This window comes from Paroedura picta, chromosome 3, assembly GCF_049243985.1.
Source record: "Paroedura picta isolate Pp20150507F chromosome 3, Ppicta_v3.0, whole genome shotgun sequence".
Lineage (NCBI taxonomy): Eukaryota > Metazoa > Chordata > Lepidosauria > Squamata > Gekkonidae > Paroedura > Paroedura picta.
Window position 1 is genome coordinate 173255620 of NC_135371.1, and position 17468 is coordinate 173273087.

At 50.7% G+C, this 17468-nt stretch overlaps 2 protein-coding genes across 3 annotated transcripts in view; one reads left to right on the forward strand and one right to left on the reverse strand.

Annotated features, from left to right (window-relative positions):
• Positions 1-3380: 3380 nt before the first annotated feature.
• On the forward strand, positions 3381-8743 carry LOC143833625 (caveolin-3-like). Its single transcript, XM_077329685.1, has 2 exons — positions 3381-3593; positions 7115-8743. The coding sequence occupies exons 1-2, from the start codon at positions 3480-3482 to the stop codon at positions 7463-7465; spliced, it is 465 nt and encodes a 154-aa protein (XP_077185800.1). The 5' UTR covers positions 3381-3479; the 3' UTR covers positions 7466-8743.
• A 1878-nt stretch (positions 8744-10621) lies between these two features.
• ARHGAP4 (Rho GTPase activating protein 4) overlaps positions 10622-17468 on the reverse strand; it is a 48001-nt gene continuing 41154 nt past the window's right edge. For both annotated transcript variants that reach the window (XM_077329688.1, XM_077329687.1), the window contains exons 19-23: positions 17159-17312; positions 14088-14174; positions 13417-13569; positions 12463-12544; positions 10622-11685 (exon numbers count right to left, since the gene is read on the reverse strand). In XM_077329688.1, coding sequence (XP_077185803.1) covers positions 11467-11685; positions 12463-12544; positions 13417-13569; positions 14088-14174; positions 17159-17312 — 695 coding nt within the window. In that variant the 3' untranslated portion in view covers positions 10622-11466. The remainder of the gene's footprint in view (positions 11686-12462; positions 12545-13416; positions 13570-14087; positions 14175-17158; positions 17313-17468) is intronic.

Genomic DNA, 17468 nt, shown 5'->3' on the forward strand with positions numbered 1-17468 from the left:
TTTCATCTGGTTTTCTGCTCCCAGCACAGCACTAATTGAGGGATGGGGACAGTGGTCCTGTCTGAGTTAGAACAAAATCTGCGTAACATCTTTCATTGAGGGCCAGCAAACCTGGCTCTCGACATTCTGCCAGCTTTTGTGCTCATCAGACCTCTTTCATCAGGCCTGCAGACTGTTGAGAATTTGCAGGATGTTGAGGGTCATTTTGGTTGTGGAATGTTGAGAGCTTGCAGGATGTTGAGAGTCATTTCGGTTGTGGAATGTTGAGAGTTTGTAGGATGTTGAGAGTCATTTCGGTTGCAGAATGTTGACAGTTTGCAGATGTTGAGAGTCATTTCGGTTGTAGACTGTTGAAAGCTTGCAGAATGTTTAGAGTCTGCAGGATGCTGAGAGTAATTTCAGTTGTGGAATGTTGAGAGCTTGCAGAATATTGACAGTCATTTTGCTCACAGAATGTTGAGAAGTTGCAGAAATCTTGTCATTTTGAATGCAGAATGCTGAGAATTTGCCAAATGTAGAGTTATTTTGGTTGCCCCCCCCACAAAAAAAAGATGTTACGTAGATTTTGGCTCCCATCTGGGATGCTCTGCCTAACTCAGCTCTGATTAATGAGAGTATTGATTCTGGCATTATTTGTGGCCCCATGGCTAACCTGGTTTAGTGGAAGATGCAAGCAGAGTTGCCAACTCTGGGTCAAGAAATTCCTGGATATTTGGGAGGGGAGGATGAGCCTAGGAGTGTGGAGTTTGGTTAAGGAAGCTTAGGACTTGGATGGGAGACAGAGGCAGGCGACAACATCAGCTCTTCCCTCGAGAACCCTATGAAGTCCCCATAGGTCGGCTGCAACCTGACAAACTAGTTGGGGGGGGGGATCATCTGGGCATAGAATCGGGATCCTGTGGGTGTTCAAGTAGTTGTAAATTTCCTGCATTTTGCAGGGGGTTGGTCTAGATGACCCGGGGGGACCCCCTTCCAACTCTGATTCTATGACAGCCCTTTCCCCAGATTCCATTGGACTCGGTGGTCCTTGCCCAATTAGGCATCTTGCTATTTATTCTGTCGTCCCACACTCTCCCCCCCCGCCCACTCCAAATATTTGTACCTACACACAGCCAGAAATCGCACCCTGACATGCCTCGTTTTCCGTTGCGTGCTGCCGCCGGGGATTCTCCAGCTGGTGTTGCCCATCAAGATCCCTGAAAGCTCTGGCAGTCTCCATGCACTTCTGCAGCACGCATAACATGACTGACACATGCCTCCTTTTCCTGGCCATGCCGACGCACGGGACGGTCGCCAGGGGACAACGGCTGCCAACCCCAGAAGCTATGGCACAGCAGAGGAGACCCTACCCGTGGACCAGCCCCACAATCAGAAATGTCCCAGTGCCGAAGGGCAGCCACATCCAGGCCTTGACTCATAAGAGAGGCATTCCACAGCTGCTAATCCAAAGAACAAAAGCATACAGCATGTTGTAGATGTACACACAATGTTCTTTCAAGATTAGAATTGATCTCCAAACCACAAGGGCCAGTTTCCCTGGAGAAACCACAGACTCCAGGAGAGGTAGAGGTCCCAGAACAGCTGAAGAGCATGGACGATTTAAATTGTCCATTTCAGCTATAGTGTGTCATAGGTTCCCCACCCTTTTTGAGCCTGCAAGCACCTTTGGACTTTTGACACAGGCCAGTGGGCGCAGCCATAAGATGGCTGCCTCAGGAGGCGGAGCCAGCCAGAAAATGTTAGGGAGTGAGGTCACGCCTTTTACGATGAACGTATTGTTTAATATCTGTATCAGCATTTCTCAACTTTTTCACTATCGAGAAACCTCTGAAACATTCTTCAGGATTTGAGAAACCCCAGAAGTGGAACGATCGTGCAGAATAGGGGTGGGAAGCAGAGCTGTGGACACGCCCACCCGGGGCCCCTCCCCTTCCCACAATTGGCTATTTGGGGGGACAGGTCGACATGATCATATATGGCTGTATCACCCGATAAATGTTTAACACATTTTAAATACACACACACACACACAAATTTGGGAAACCCTTCCAGGGCCATCAAGAAACCCTGGTTGAGAAAGCCTGATCGATCAACTGAACCATCCATCCAATAACTGTCAACATCCTGCAACCAAAATGACTCAACATCCTGAAACTAAAATAACTCTCAACATTCTGCAAATTTTCAACAATTGGGCCAAAACAGCCACCAACTGGTGATTTCCAGGGATCAGCTGCTTGGTGGCTCTTCCCCCCCCCCCCAAGCCTCCCCAACAGCAGAAAGAGGGCTCTCTCTCTCTCTGCTGCCTGAAAAGGTGGCCGGGGGGGCATTTAAAGGACACCACTCCTCTCCCCCGGAGCCTTCGTAGGGCTGCTGAGAGCCCCTGGGAAACATGCAGGAGCGAAGTTTAAAATACAGGAACTGAGACCAAATTGCAATTCGGATACCACTGATTCAGCGGGTTTAAAGGACTCGGGGATGGGAAATTCGGCTCAGAATCGGCATTGATTCAGGCACTTTCTGACCTACCCAAACTGAGCCGCCCATCCCTGTCTTGCACATCCCAGCAATAAAAAGAGGAGTTGAAGAAGCTCAGCCGTTGGCCGGGCTGCACATTGTAAGGCATGACTGACATTTCTGCCAGAGCTTCCACCTATCCCCAAACCTTGTCCTCTACACCAGGGGTAGTCAACCTGTGGTCCTCCAGATGTCCATGGACTACAATTCCCATGAGCCCCTGCCAGCAATGCTGGCAGGGGCTCCTGGGAATTGTAGTCCATGGACATCTGGAGGACCACAGGTTGACTACCCCTGCTCTACACTACAGCAAACATAGAAGCAATAAACCTCCCCTGTCCCCCCCACCACCACTGCTTGTCTCCCACAGTCGGTACTGAAAGCTTTACTGCCTCTAATTATGGATGTTCCATTTTTAGCCATCACAGTGAATACCAAGAGGGTGTCCGAGCACCATCTTATAGGTTCAGAACAAATAAGGGGTAGACGGGGGCTTAGGGTTACCACGCGCCTCCCTCCCTCCCACCCCGCCACGGAGAGGGTGCCCACGGGCACCCTGTTGGGGATCCTGAAAGAGAATTTCGGTTTTTTGCCGGAGATTCAGGGAGGGAATCGAATCTCAGAGAGTGGCAATTCTAGTGACACGAACTAAGTTTTAACAAGACGCTTCTAAGAGAGGGGTGCGGACAAAAGCGCGTAGGGGCAGCGTCTGAAAAAAAAGGAGCAGTTGGCGGGGGGGGGGGGGGGCTACGAAAAGGCCTTTCCTATAAACAGCCCTGCCTTGCCCCCTTCCTCTTCATAGGAGGACTATTTTGGGAACACATTTCCCTGCCTATAATCTGCAGTCAGGAAAGAGTTAGCAGGTGGGGGGGCAGGGGGGAGGCAGCCCGGCCTGACAGCCGGAGACAACTGTGAGGTGCCCTTCAGAGGCCGAGGAGCCGGGCAGGAGCAAAGCCCAAGCGATGGCCCAGCCAGAAGAGCTGCCCATGGGGAAGGGCGAGTCCCGGGAACCCCTCACCAGAGAGATCGACTTGGTGGAGAGAGATCCCAAGCAAATCAACCAAGAGGTGGTCAAGGTGAGAAACCTCTCCGGGAAAGAACAGGGTGGCCAGGTCCAACCTGGCCATTGGCAGGGGGGTGGGGGGTACGGTTGCCAGCTTCTAGCTGGAAGAGCCCTGGAGATCTGGGGATGGAGCCTGGGGTGGGACAGGCACCCCTATGGGGCACAACGCTATTGAGGCCAACCTCCAAGGCAGCCCTTTTGTCCAAGGGAGCTGATCTCTGTGGTCTGGAGCTGGAATTCCAGGGGATCCCCAGGCCCCACCTGGAGGCTGGCATCCCTGACCCTCAGTGGGGTCCAAGGCCACAGAGTCCCCCCTCCCAAGCAGCCCTTTTCTCCAGGGGAACTGAGCTCTGCCGTCTGGAGAGGAGCTGGAATTCCAGGGGATCCCCAGGCCCCACCTGGAGGCTGGCATCCCTGACCCTCAGTGGGGTCCAAGGCCACAGAGTCCCCCCTCCCAAGCAGCCCTTTTCTCCAGGGGAACTGAGCTCTGCCGTCTGGAGAGGAGCTGGAATTCCAGGGGATCCCCAGGCCCCACCTGGAGGCTGGCATCCCTGACCCTCAGTGGGGTCCAAGGTCACAGAGTCCCCCCTCCCAAACAGCGGCCTCTAATCTAGGGGACATTGTGCTAGTCACCATTCTCTCAGAGCTCTCCTCACAGAGCAGTTCTTCCAGAGCCCTCGCAGCCTCACCCACTTCACAGGGGTTCTGTTGCAGGGGGAGAAAGGGGAAGGTGATTGGAAGCCGCTCTGAGACTCCTTCGGGTAGTCAAAAGTGGGATATGACTCCTCTCTTCGCCATCACCTCCTACCTGGTCCTTCTAACTGGAGATGCCGGGGATCGAACCTGCGACCTCCCAGTGTCTCGTTGATCCATGCTCCTTTGTCACCCTGGAAAGAAAGGGCAGCTTTGGAGGGGAGACCCCACTGCAACACATCCTTGCTGAGGTCCTTCTCCTCCCCGAAATTCCCTCCTCCTCCGGCTCCTGCCCCAAACAGTCAGGAATTTCCCAAACTGGAGTTGGAAACCCCAGTCTTAATTGTCAATGGTTCGGGAAGAGGGTAAATTGCTCCTCCCTTTAATGTTATTGAGGTCTATGTTTCAGCTGCCCGTCCCCACCCTTTAAACCTCCATTAAAGGGGAAGGTAATTTTTTTTCCCTCAAGGTCTGTTAGCGATTCAGGGCTTATGCTAGGAAATGGAGCGATTTTCTGTTCTCTTTCCCAACTCGATGAATCCCTTGTTCCTTCATGTTCCAAGGCAGCCACCATAACCATAAAAAGAACAGGGTGCGGAGAAAGATAGCAAACAGAAGGATAATCCTCCCGCTAAGTTAACAGAAGAACAGCCCTCCTCGTCTAACTATAACTTGACTGTTGCTGGTTCTTTTACTCTTACTAGCCCACCCCCTTCGCTGGTAGGACCACCTGCAGGCTGCCATAGACAAGACGAGATCTGGGGTCGGGAGGTTCAAACGCCCACTGGGTTTGGCTCACCATCTCCTCGCCGGTCTGGCACCGGGAGCGGAGTTTTGTCAAGCAATTCATCGGTTTGGAAGCAGGTGGAACCCGTTGGGCGGAAGACTAGCCAAGCATTTGAACAGCGCCCTTGGCAACATCTAACATGTGCACGTTCTCATGGACCGACCTTTCCTATATGCCACTTGAAAGCCCACAGTGTCCTCCATGTGGTACCCATGGTGTACGCTGACACCATGCCTGAGGGCCTCTTTAGAAGGTGTGCAGGTCCAGACTGAGCTTTGATTGGCTGGGTAGATTTTTTTAAAACATTGCTTTGGCTGCAGGGTCACAAGAATCTTCACAGGTTGGCTGAAGGTAAGCTGAGGCAGCCATTTTGGGGATGGCTCCTCTTCCTGCAGGGGCCATTTTGTGTCTGCGCTCACCGGGCAACCTCGGAATTCCAGAAATGCCTGCAGGCTCCAAAAAGGGTGGGGAATTCTGGCTTAGAGGAAGCCTGAGCAAATCAGTCAGTTAAGATGCCTCTAGTTGGGGCTACGGTTTGGAGGACAGGTTTGAAATCCCCCACATAGTGTCTCTGAGTCCCAGCTGGACTTTCTAAACAGTAGGCTCTACAGATGTACCACATTGCTGCTTCACATGCCATAAGATGCCCTATTACAATCCCACAATGCCTCTCTGTAACAAAACCAAAAACCAGAGCTGGCAAACCTAAGAACATTGGAATAATTCTGCTGGATCAGAGCAGGGTCCAGCCTCCCGTCTTACACAGTGGCCAGCCAGTTCCACTGCAGGGCCAACAACAGGGCAAAGAGGCTGAGGCCTTCCCCTGAAAAGAACATAAGAGCCCTGCTGGATCAGACTCAGGGTCCATCCAGTCCAGCATACTGACTCACACAGTGGTCAAGAAAATAAATATAGGCATCCACGGGATATGGTCACATCAGTATAAGAAGAAACACCGTGGCATAGCTGGCAAAACCAACACAAATTCAAAGGTGCAAATATATGTTGTCTTCTTTTTTTATTCCAGTTGCCTATATTATTCGGCAATGATATGCAACATGGTTCTGGTATTAGAATCATAGAATCACAGAGTTGGGAGGGACATTCAGGGTCATCTAGTCCAACCCTTGCAGAATGCAGGAAAGTCACAAATTCCTGCCCACCCAGTGACTCCAATTCCATGCCCAGATTGTGCCCCCCATAGCCAGAATCACTGGCCACCTTGTTTCACTTCCACTTTGTCATAGCATATCGGAAAAGATTTGAAATATGAAAATACAAACAGGGCCATCACAATATCTAGAAAAAAACAACTCCCCATACATTTAATACATTCCAAACGCTTACCTGCATAAGCCAAAAAACGTAGTGGTGTAGTCACCTGCATTGCATGATCCAGTCTGTTGCATTATGTGGGCCCCACAAGCCACCATAGTAAAATACATCTTGGCTAATAGTCCCCAGTTGAATGGCATAAGTGTTAAATGTAAACAGCTGAAATCAATTACCTGAGCTTTAAATCGATCAAGCTGACAAACCAATTGACATTAGATCATCTTTGACAGTCCAGCATCTACCTCACACAAGAGCCAGCCAGTTCACCTGCAGGGCCAACAACAGAGCCCAGAGGCCCAGTCCAAAGACTCCTGCTTGATCAAGCCAAGGGTCCACTTAGTCCAACATTCTGCCTCACACAGGGGCCAGCCAGTCTCTCTGCAGGGCCAGTAACAGGTCAGAGAGGCCGAGGCCCTCAGAAGAACCTCAGAAGAGCCCTGCTGGGCCAGACCAAGGAGGGTCCCTCCAGTCCAGCCTCCCGTCTCACCCAAGGGCCAGTCAGCTCCTCTTGAGGGCCAGCCACAGGGCAGAGAGATGGGGGCCTTCCCCTGAGGTGGTCTCCTGGCTATGGGATTCAGAGGCTTTGTTCTTGTCCTCAGTCCCAGAAGTAGTCCTCCTCCTGCAAAGAGAGACTCAAGACCACCTGTCATCCCTTTAGCAATCCCACATGCTCAACTGAAAAGTCAGCCCTGCCTAACTCTTTTCTTCCCCTTCCCCAGGTGGACTTTGAAGACGTGATCGCCGAGCCCGAGGGCACCCACAGCTTTGACGGGGTGTGGAAGGCCAGCAACACCACCTTCACCGTCAGCAAATACTGGTGCTACCGGATCCTTTCAGGGGCGCTGGGGGTCCCGCTGGCCTTGCTGTGGGGCTTCCTCTTTGCCTGCGTCTCCTTCTGCCACATCTGGGGGGCTGTGCCCTGCATCAAGAGCTACCTCATAGAAATTCAGTGCTGCGGGCGCTGCTACGCCCTGTGCATACGCACCTTCTGCGACCCGCTCTTCGAAGCCGTGGGCAAGGTCTGCAGCGACGTCCGGGTAGCCCTGCGGAAGGAACGGGCCAAGGACTGAAACGCTGTCTCAATTGGGGGCAGAGGGCCGGTGGTGTCATCCTTCTCCCATCTCTTCAAGCTGGTTGAGGGTCAAGGGTCAGTCTTGGACTCTTTCCGCACTACTGAAGGGTCGAGTTCTTTGTCCCTTTCCGAACTGAAATTCTCCTCTTGGGGTGCAGACCTGAATTTTCCCCTCACCCGCCCTGCAGCCAAGGAATCCTCAGAAAACTGGTTTTCATTTTTTAAAGCGGGGTCTAATTCAGGAATAACAGGGTCTAATTCATTTTGAGTTATTTGGTCGTGTCCCTTTTCTTGTCACCGTTTTCCCTCCCTGTTCCGAAAAATTTGCTTTCTAAAAATCACTTCCCCCTTCCCCTGAAGGTGTCTCAAAAGTAATTTTTCTTTTTTAAAAAAACCCCTGAGTTATAATGCTATAACCTCATAACACTGCTGTGTAAGACTGCAAAGATTGCTTTTTTAAAACTTAGGAACAGCGTTGTAACGCAATCACCTCTTTACAACGCTGCTTCTAAGATTTTTTTTTAAAGTCTTGCAATCTTACACAGCAGTGTTACGATGTTAAAAGGTAAAGGTAAAGGTATCCCCTGTGCGAAGCACCAAGTCATGTCTGGCCCTTGGGGTGACGCCCTCCAGCGTTTTCATGGCAGACTCAATACGGGGTGGTTTGCCAGTGCCTTCCCCAGTCATTACCGTTTACCCTCCAGCAAGCTGGGTACTCATTTTACCAACCTTGGAAGGACAGAAGGCTGAGTCAACCTTGAGCCGGCTGCTGGGATCGAACTTCCAGCCTCATGGGCAGAGCTTTCAGACGGCTGCCTTACCACTCTGCGCCACAAGAGGCTCATATGTTACGATGTTATAACATTATAATTTTTTAAAATAGCATTTGGGACACTTTCAAGGGAATGGGAAGGTGATCAAGGGCACAGAATGGTGGGATAAAGGGGCGCAATGAAAACAAAGGTGCAAGCAGGCACAATTTTGCAAAAGAAACCCGCACATTTTTTAAAAAGGGGAAGGGAGCAAAGCACGATGGGGAACTGCCTCTGTCAGTGCAGAAAGCATGTTACGACTCACAGATCTCAGCCTGGGAAATAAAGCCCAAATGCGGAAAGACTAGAGACAATGCGCTGCATCCAAACGAAATCTAAAGTGAGGCCAAAACAAAGTATGTCTCCTAATGTGGAAACGGTCCTGGCCTCTGAACTTTTTGCTCGGAACAATTTGGCGAACATTCTGCGCTGTCTGAAAATAAAGCCTAAATGATTCTTGTTGATTCAGTAGATAAACCCGTTCCGGCAGGTTCTCTCTGTGAGGTTACAAATCCGTTTGGGTTCAAGAGACGGAGGGACACCGGGGGAAAGGCCTTCTAAATGCAGAAATGGTCCTATCAGGTGAAGTTGGTAACTAGTGCTGTGTGTCTGCTACGATTCCACAGATTATTTTGATATCAACCTTCTCCCTGATTCGGGGTGAACCACAAGAAGAACATTAAAAAAAAACACACACACACACACACACATTTCAGCAATTAGGAATACAGTGAAAATTATAATTGGTTTAAAAACACTTAAAGAAACCACTTAAATAAAATAAAGAAACCACACCAGGAGGGCCGGCAACCGTCACTGGGGGCTTGCTAGACAACACAAAAGTCTTCACTTGCTGGAGAGAGAGACTGATAGAGGGAGACAGATGACTCTTCCTGGGCAGGATGAGAGGCCCAAAGTTTTGGTGCCACGACTGAGAAGGCCCTGTTTGTCTTCACTGGGTGCAGAACCCCTTTGCAAGGGACTCTTAAGCTAGATTCGTTTTCTTTTTAAAAAGTGATTTTCTAGCCATCGTGGCAAGAATGGCAGGCTTGAGAGCAGGCAGGGAACGGCCTTGAAGTTTTGGAAGCCGGAGATGAGCAGCATGAGGTGACAAAGAGGTGGAGCTCCAGTGCCCTGTGTAGCTACTTGCCCACCCACCCACCCCCCGATTAGCACAAAGGGAATAAACAGGGCTATGGTAATAGAATGCATGCCCGTTCGCTTAACCCAGGCTTTCTCAACGAGGGTTTTGTGAAACCCTGGAGTTTCTCAAGTGGGCGCGAGTTCATTAATTGTTTATATATATTTTTTAAATTGTTAAATATTTAGCAGGTGATATGATCATATATCAGTGGTTCTCAACCTTACTAATGCCGCGACCCTTTAATGCAGTTCCTCATGTTGTGGTGACCCCCAGCCATAAAGTTATGCAGAGATTTCGCAGAAATTAAACTGAAACTGATAATGGCGTGAAGATCCAGGGTTCATGATTGTATAGAAATTGGGTTTTCCCCCCAGGGTTTCTCAGTTCAGTTCTGCCTCTTGTCCCACCATGCCCGTCTTGCTCTTTTCCGCTGCTCCAGACAGACAAATACTCTATCTCGATCTACCCCGCAAGGCTGTTGTGCGGATGGCAACCCTCTGCCCCATAGCCTAGCTGCTTGCCCTGCTGCAACCCCTGTGAAAGTGTCCTTCAACCCCCAAAGGGGTCCCGACCCCCAGGTTGAGAACCACTGTCATATATGATCATGTCAACCTGCCCAACCCTCCCAAAATGGCCACTGATGGGCCTGGAGGGGGCAGGAAGGGGCGGGGCCCCAGGTGGGCGTGTCCACAGCTCGGCTTCCCAACCATATTCTGCACAATTGGGCCACTTCTGAGGTTTCTCCAAGTCCGAAGAGTGTTTCAGGGGTTCCTCAGTGGGGAAAAATGTTGAGAAGGGCTGGCTCAAGCTATATTTGAAAGGTTGTCACTTGGAGGAGGGCAGGATGCTGTTTCTGTTGGCTGCAGAGGAGAGGACACGCAGTAATGGGTTTAAACTTCAAGTACAACGATATAGGCTAGATATCAGGAAAAGGTTTTTCACAGTCAGAGTAGTCCAGCAGTGGAATAGGCTGCCTAAGGAGGTGGTGAGCTCCCCCTCACTGGCCGTCTTCAAGCAAAGGTTGGATACACACTTTTCTTGGATGCTTTAGGATGCTTAGGGCTGATCCTGCGTTGAGCAGGGGGTTGGACTAGATGGCCTGCATGGCCCCTTCCAACTCTATGATTCTATGATTCTATACACAATTTCCCTTTTCTTGACCCAGGTTTTGAGACAACGGAATACACACAGCCCTGAATAATACTGAAACTATTGAAACTTTATTTAAAAAAAAAAGAAGGAAAAGAAGAAGGAAGAGGCGTGAACAAACCAGATCTCGAATGCAGAGAAAAGAATTAGCACATGGCGCCCACCTTCACCCCATCCCCTATGGCCCCTCCCACAACCCATGTGAAGGACAAGGCTGCATGAAGGAGAACATGGCGGGAGAGTTCATGGATTCAGGCAAATGTGCAAAACGCAACAAGGAGCACGTGGCAGGGCAAAGGAAACAGAAGCTGGGGACGGCGGGCACAAAACATTTTAGGGACGGAACACACAGACGGGGCAGGCGGGAGAGGAAAAGTCCTTCGCTTCGACACTTTTGCATGATGACCCAAGAAACGTGATTCCAAATGCCCACGGCCAAGAACAGAACCAGAGGATTCTGGTAACCCCCTCCCCCCCAGCCCCAACGCCCCCACCCCCCTCACTGCATTTGCATGCAAATCCAAGACCAAACCACCAACAGCAGAGAGACAGAACAAGTGGATGCTAAGCCCAAGAGAACCCCAGGGGAGGAAGGGGGGGTCGCCACCCACAAAACCAAAGGAAAAAAGTCAATACTTGCGATTTATCTCCGGCGTCTGGGGTTACGCTCGGAGAAGCAAACACCCCCTCTCCCCGCCCCGCCTTCAGCATTTGGTTTAGAAACTGGACTCCCGCAACACTGTCCGCTTCCCCTCCAAACCTCCTGAAATCATTTTGCAGCCAGCCCAGGAGAGAGAAAGACGTCTGCCCTGAGTTGGTGTTAGGAAAATGAAAAGTCACAGTATTGGGCAGGTCGTGTTGGGGAGACCGAGCCCCCCCAGCCCCGTGTCTGGCTCACTCTCCGTTCCCCGCCGATTTGAAGACTCCTCTGCCCCGCAGGAGCGCCCGGTTGGAGGAGCCGTGCTTGGCGGGCGTGGCCTTCTTGCCGACAAAATTGCTCTTGGGTGGGTCGGGAGGCTCCAGGGGGGTTTGGGAGTCTTCGGTCCCCATGTGCTTCAAAGTCGCTTTCCCCAGAAGTTCCTTGAATACAGAATCCATGTTCCTGGCAACATCCTAGACGTGAAGAGTGAGAGACACACACACAAGGGCTTGGTCACAAGCATTTAGACCTGCCATTTTCAACCATGGCAGTACCACGGATATATTTTTCAGCCTTCGAGGTATCAGGAAGTGATGCCAGCTGGCCACACCCCCTGCCACGCCCCCCACCCCCACCCAGGAAGTGAGAGGAGCTTCAGACCGCATAGGTTTAAATGGCTCCTACACCCACTTTTGGGAGAGGGTGGGACAACCTGTCCAAATAAAGGTAGCTTTTTAAAAAGCAGCTTACAAAACCCTTCCCTTCCTCTCCCCACAACAGGTATCCAGGGAAGTCAGTGGGGCTCAGAGCTCTAAGAGAACTGCTCTGAGAGCACTAAGAGAACTGTGCCTGGCCCAAGGCCCTCCCCTTCCTACACCCACTTTAGGGAGAGGGTGGGTCAACCAGTCCAAATAAAGGTAGCTTTTTAAAAAGCGGCTTACAAAACCCTTCCCTTCCTCTCCCCACAACAGGTATCCAGTGAAGTCAGTGGGGCTCAGAGCTCTAAGAGAACTGCTCTGAGAGCACTAAGAGAACTGTGCCTGGCCCAAGGCTGCCCCGGCTGGATGCATGTGGAAGAGTGGGGGATCAAACCCGGTTCTCTAGATTACAGTCCACCACTCTACGCCACAACACCATGCTGGATCTCAAAGAAAGATAACGAAAACAAGAAAAATAATGCCCCAAAATGTCAAAAAACAGTCCAAAGCTGTTACTGCGAAGGACAGGCAAATCAAAAGCGGCTGCATTACCTTATCTACTTCCACACGTTTGTCCGTCGGCCCTTGCTTCTCCGAGTTGTTGCCACACCAGGGCCGTGGGGAGATGTCTGGCCTGGGCAAAACAAACAGGGCGGAAGAAAGTTGACCATCAAGCCAATACCTTGACCCATCAATTTTTTCCAACACTCCCACCTTTTCCCCCACTGCTGAGCAGTACTTTGTGATCTTCGTCTGCTGAATGGTGAGAAGGACAGAGCAACCGTTATCGGTGGGGAGATACCTGGAGATTTGGGGTGGTGGGAGGTTTGGAGCCTGGGGGGAGGGACGGAACCTCAATTGGCCCCAACGCCACGGAGTCCGTCCCCCCAAAACAGCCGTTTACTCCAGCAGAACTCCAGAGGTCAGCTACAGTACTGGGAGATCTCCAGGTACCACCCAGAAATTGGTAACCATAATTATCTGTTCCACTTAATACGTCTGGTAAAGCCTCGGAGGAGGAGCATGTCTCATGTGCCACTCGGTGCCCCTGCGTGCCTCCTCCTCCAACCGGCTTGCCTGTCTATCCAGCAGCCAGCCAATCGCCTTCCGTCCCCCACCCGTGACCACCCCCTCCTCCTTCTTCCACTTCCCTCTGAGGCTCGGAGGCTGCAGATCCCTGCCGCGTGAGAGCGACCCCTACAGGTGAGTTCCCTTCCCGGGGGCCTCCAGCCTGCAGCCTTTCCAGGTCCTGGGGGGAGGAGGGGGCCGTCTGTTCTGAACTGCAGCCCCATCGAACTAGCAGCCAGGGTGAACCCAGCTCAGGTTCTGAGATGTGATGAACTCCGGCTAAGTTGGGCTCTTCAGGGCAGGACACGCATGTGCAGAGGGCTGTTTGCCATTGCCTGCCTCTTCACAGGACTTCCCTGCTTCGTGTTCAAGTCCTGACAAGCTTGGCCAAGCCTGGGCTGAGAATTGCCCCTTCGTATGCTTCCCGTGCCCTCTCACCTTTCTGTGGGGTGGAAGGACCTGGGCTGGACCGGATGCAGGAGAGGGAAGGGCAGACGGCCCCCGTCCATGAAGGGCGAGGCCAGCTTACGGATGGGGCTGCTTCCCCCACGCTGGCGGCCCCCGACGCTGGCGTCCGAATTCACCCGCAGCCTGAGAAAAAGAGGAGCGTTTGTTGCAGAACACTTGTGGACACACCCCGAATGGGCCCTTGCACACAGGCAAAATAACGCCGTTTCAGTCCTCTCCAGCGACTGTTTGCAAGAGGATTTTGCTGTTTTGCACAGCAGGATCCAGTTGTAACATGCACAGAAGTGCGTAATTTCGCCTGCGCATGAAAACGCCCACATACATGATGCTGCCTTTGCTGAATCCAACCACTGGTCACTCAAGGCCAGCGTCATCCACTGAGACCAGCAGGCACAGAAAGGTCTTTCCCATCCCCTCCTGCCTGGTCCTTCTAACTGGAGATGCCGGGGATTGAACCTGGGAACTTCTGCGTCTTGAAAGGAGGCTCTACTGCTGAGCCACCATCCCTCAGGGACCCAGCTCCAAAGTGGGAGCCAGTTTCAGGAAGGAAGAGACCAATTCCCACAAGTGTCCCCCACCGCCAGCCAGTGCAGCTTTTTGCAAAAAGGATGTTCTCCTCTCCACGAAGAGGTCCGTCATACCTGCTGGAAGGTTCAGAAACAGGCTCATCAAGAGATGCTCCGGTGTCAATCTCCAGTCTGGAGCTCCGGGGGCTAGATTGTTTCTCACTGTCAAGGAAAGGTTGCGGGGGGGGGGGGGGGAGGGAGGGAGAACAGGACAACATAAATGCATCAAAAGGCAGATTCTTCCAGCCGAGTTAGGTACATTTCCGCAATCCTGTTTATAGAGTTCTCAAAGGTGGCCCTTCTTTGACGTTTCGTAAGGCTGAGAAGCCACCTTGTCTTCAGCACAGAATATTTCCCACTGTTTGCAAGGCGCTGCTTCAGCATTCGTTTTAAACCAGTGGTTCTCAGCCTGGGGGTCGGGACCCCTTTGGGGGTCCAATAACCTGGCAGGGCAAGCAACTTGGCAGGGGGAACAGGGGTGAGATAAAGCGTCCGTCTGTCTGGAGCAGCGGAAAAGAGCGAGATCAACACGGTGGGGCAAGAGGCAGAAATGAACTGAGAAACTCCGGGGGGGAAAACAGTTCATATCCAATGGGCAGTGGATCTTCGACTGCTCTCCCCCGGGCTTCTTCTTGAACATCGTTGACCTCCTTCTCCTCCGACCCCCCTTTTAGGAATTGGGGGGGGGCAGGAAAAGGATTTTGTTATTGCACTGCCATGTTGTGATGGTTTTAAGTCTTTTAATGGGAGTTTTAATGGGGTTTTAAGACATTGTAACCAGCCACGAGCCATTTGGGAGTGGCGGGAAATAAATTGTAACAATAACAATAACAATAACAATAACAATAACAATAATAATCTTCACACCATTGGTCAGTTTCGGTTTAATTTCTGTGAAAGAGCACTTGCCGAATTGTATGGCTGGGGGTCACCACAACATGAGGAAACTGTAGGGTCGCGGCATAATAATAATAATAATAATAATAATAATAATAATAATAATAATAATAATAATAATAATAATAATAATAATCTTCACGCCATTGGTCAGTTTCTGTTTGGTTTCTGTGAAAGAACCCTTGCAGAATTGTATGGCTGGGGGTCACCACAACATGGGGAACTGTATTAAAGGGTCGCGGCATTAGGAAGGTGGAGAACCACTGCTATAAACAAAGAGGGAGATTCGAGCCCAAGAGCACCTTAAAGGCCAAGAAGATTTTCCGTGGCGGGAGCATTCGAGGGTTAAATCTCCCTGTGTCAAATGACCCAGAGGCCTTTGACCCTCGGAAGCTTCCTGCCTAGAATAATCGTGCCTTAAGAAAATACAGAAAGGGAAAATGAGTGACAGGTCATGAACAAAAAAGGAGAGATAAGAAATATTGCTCCTCAGCACCCCCTCCTGTACATAAAAGGGTTTTCTGCACACGGCCCATGAGGAACAACAGAAATTACTTCTGTTGGGGTACATTTCTCTTCCACATTTCAAATTTGGTACGGAATCTCTTTCTCAAATATACAATTACATTCACCACTGCTGCCTGCTCCCTCTTACCTTTGGCAAACAAATCATATAATGAATTAACAAAAAGGAAGATCATTATCAGGAAGTAAAAACAAGGTAACAGAAAATATTTGTCCCCAACACCACCTTCGTTACACGAGAAGATTTTAAAATGCTATGAAATACAGTAAAAGCGCAACATTTTGCTTTTCTTGTTCTGCTTCTTCGTTGTGTACAATATTTTAAGTTACTTCTCCATTCGATCCAGGTGCGCAGCCATGTTGGTCGGGAGCAGCAGAACAGTTCTGGGCTTTCCAGGCTGCGTGGCCGTGGCCTGGCAGTTTTAGCCCCTGAAGTTTCGCCATTAACTGTGGCGGGCGTCTTCAGAGGCAGGACACGACAAGATGGGAGTCTCTTCCTTCCAAAGTGTGGCGTGTATGAACAGGCATTGGGCATTTTATTTACTTGGGTGGGTGGGTAACGTATCACATTTCTTTCTTATTTGGGAGTCTCCCTTGGGGTGCAATGGAACTAGAAAGTGCTTTTCCTGTACCAGGGTGGAGTTCATTAGCAAGACCACTAGGAAATTGTTTTTTCCTTCAGAAACTGGGTGGAGTTCATTAGAAAGTGCATTAGACAAGATCTTGGCTAATAATAATATGGGAAAATACACAGTTTTAGTTACAAGATTCTTGCTTTCAACCCCTTCTTGCTTTCCAGTACATTTTCTAACTGAATTAGGACCATCTGCACCCATTAATAATTTTGAGCTGACAAGTCACTGCTGACTTACAGCCCCCCAGAAGCGGAAGAGTTAGCTTGTCATTGCCTGCCTCTGTGTAGCCACCGTGGAGATCAGGCTACTCAAGAAAAATATAAATAACCTCATAGAAATCCACCATCTATGCCATTTCAGTCTGTGTAACAAACAGCAATGAAAACAGGGAAAGATCAGTGTGAATATGCCCCAATGTAAGAAATTTCCCTGCACATAGAAACCTAGCACAGCCGCAAGGAAAATCCTCAGGCATCCCCCTCCTGTGTTATGCTACTTTCCAAGAAAGTTTAAACATATTTTAAATAGCATTTTCCACCTATGTCTGACATGGTAAAGTCCGTTCTACTTCTTCACTATTATAATATACTATAATGTACTATTATAGTACTTCTTTCTACCGTAGCGGTCTCCAACGCAGGGCCAGTGGGTGCTGCAGTATCCACCTACGGCTTTCCTGGTGTCCGCCAAGTGCTTGGCTAGGTGGAACTTTTGTACAGCAAGACCTCTGATTGGCCAGTAGAGATTTGATTGGCTCAACTGCAGTAGCCATTTTGTGGCTGGCTCCGCCTCTTGAAGTAACTTTTTTTGACGGCCCCCGCCTCCTGAAGCAGCCATTTGGTAGCTAGCCCTGCTTCCTGAAGCAGCCATTTTGTGTCTGGCTCCGCCTCCTAAAGTGGCCATTTTGTGGCTGCGTCCATCCTGTGGTGTCGAAATTCCAAAGGTGCTTGCAGGGTGAAAAAAGACTGGGGAGGGCATGTATATAAGGAGGCCTGGCTCAACCCTTTTTCCAATTCATTTAGGATTGCACCCTCTACAGAGCAAAAGAAGAGCAACATTTAAAAACCCAAGCCTAAATGCATCACTCACCTGTTGGACAAGGTAATGGGAGGCACGAGCCCCCGGCTGCCCCCGCGCTCACCTCGCCACCAACCGCCTGATACCGCTCGCTGGGGCGCAAAGCGTTCTTCATGTTGAGCTATGGAGCCGGAGCGGGGCACAGAGTCCGACTGGGAGTCACACTCTGGAAGAGACAAGGCCAGAAGGTCACAATGCCGCAGTCCCCCATGGCCTAGAACAGGGGTCCCCAACACCGTGCCCGTGGACACCACTGCGCCATCACCGCTTTTTCTGGCACAGAGTGTTTTTAGGAAGCTGGCAGGACCAGGCAGGTGTTCCT

What these genes read in the sequence shown, in the direction of transcription:
- LOC143833625 (XM_077329685.1), top strand. Translation starts at nt 3,480, where the DNA reads ATGGCCCAGCCAGAAGAGCTGCCCATGGGGAAGGGCGAGTCCCGGGAA. An exon ending in TCAACCAAGAGGTGGTCAAG is followed by an intron (nt 3,594 to 7,114) that starts GTGAGAAACCTC and finishes CCCCTTCCCCAG; the next exon opens with GTGGACTTTGAAGACGTGAT.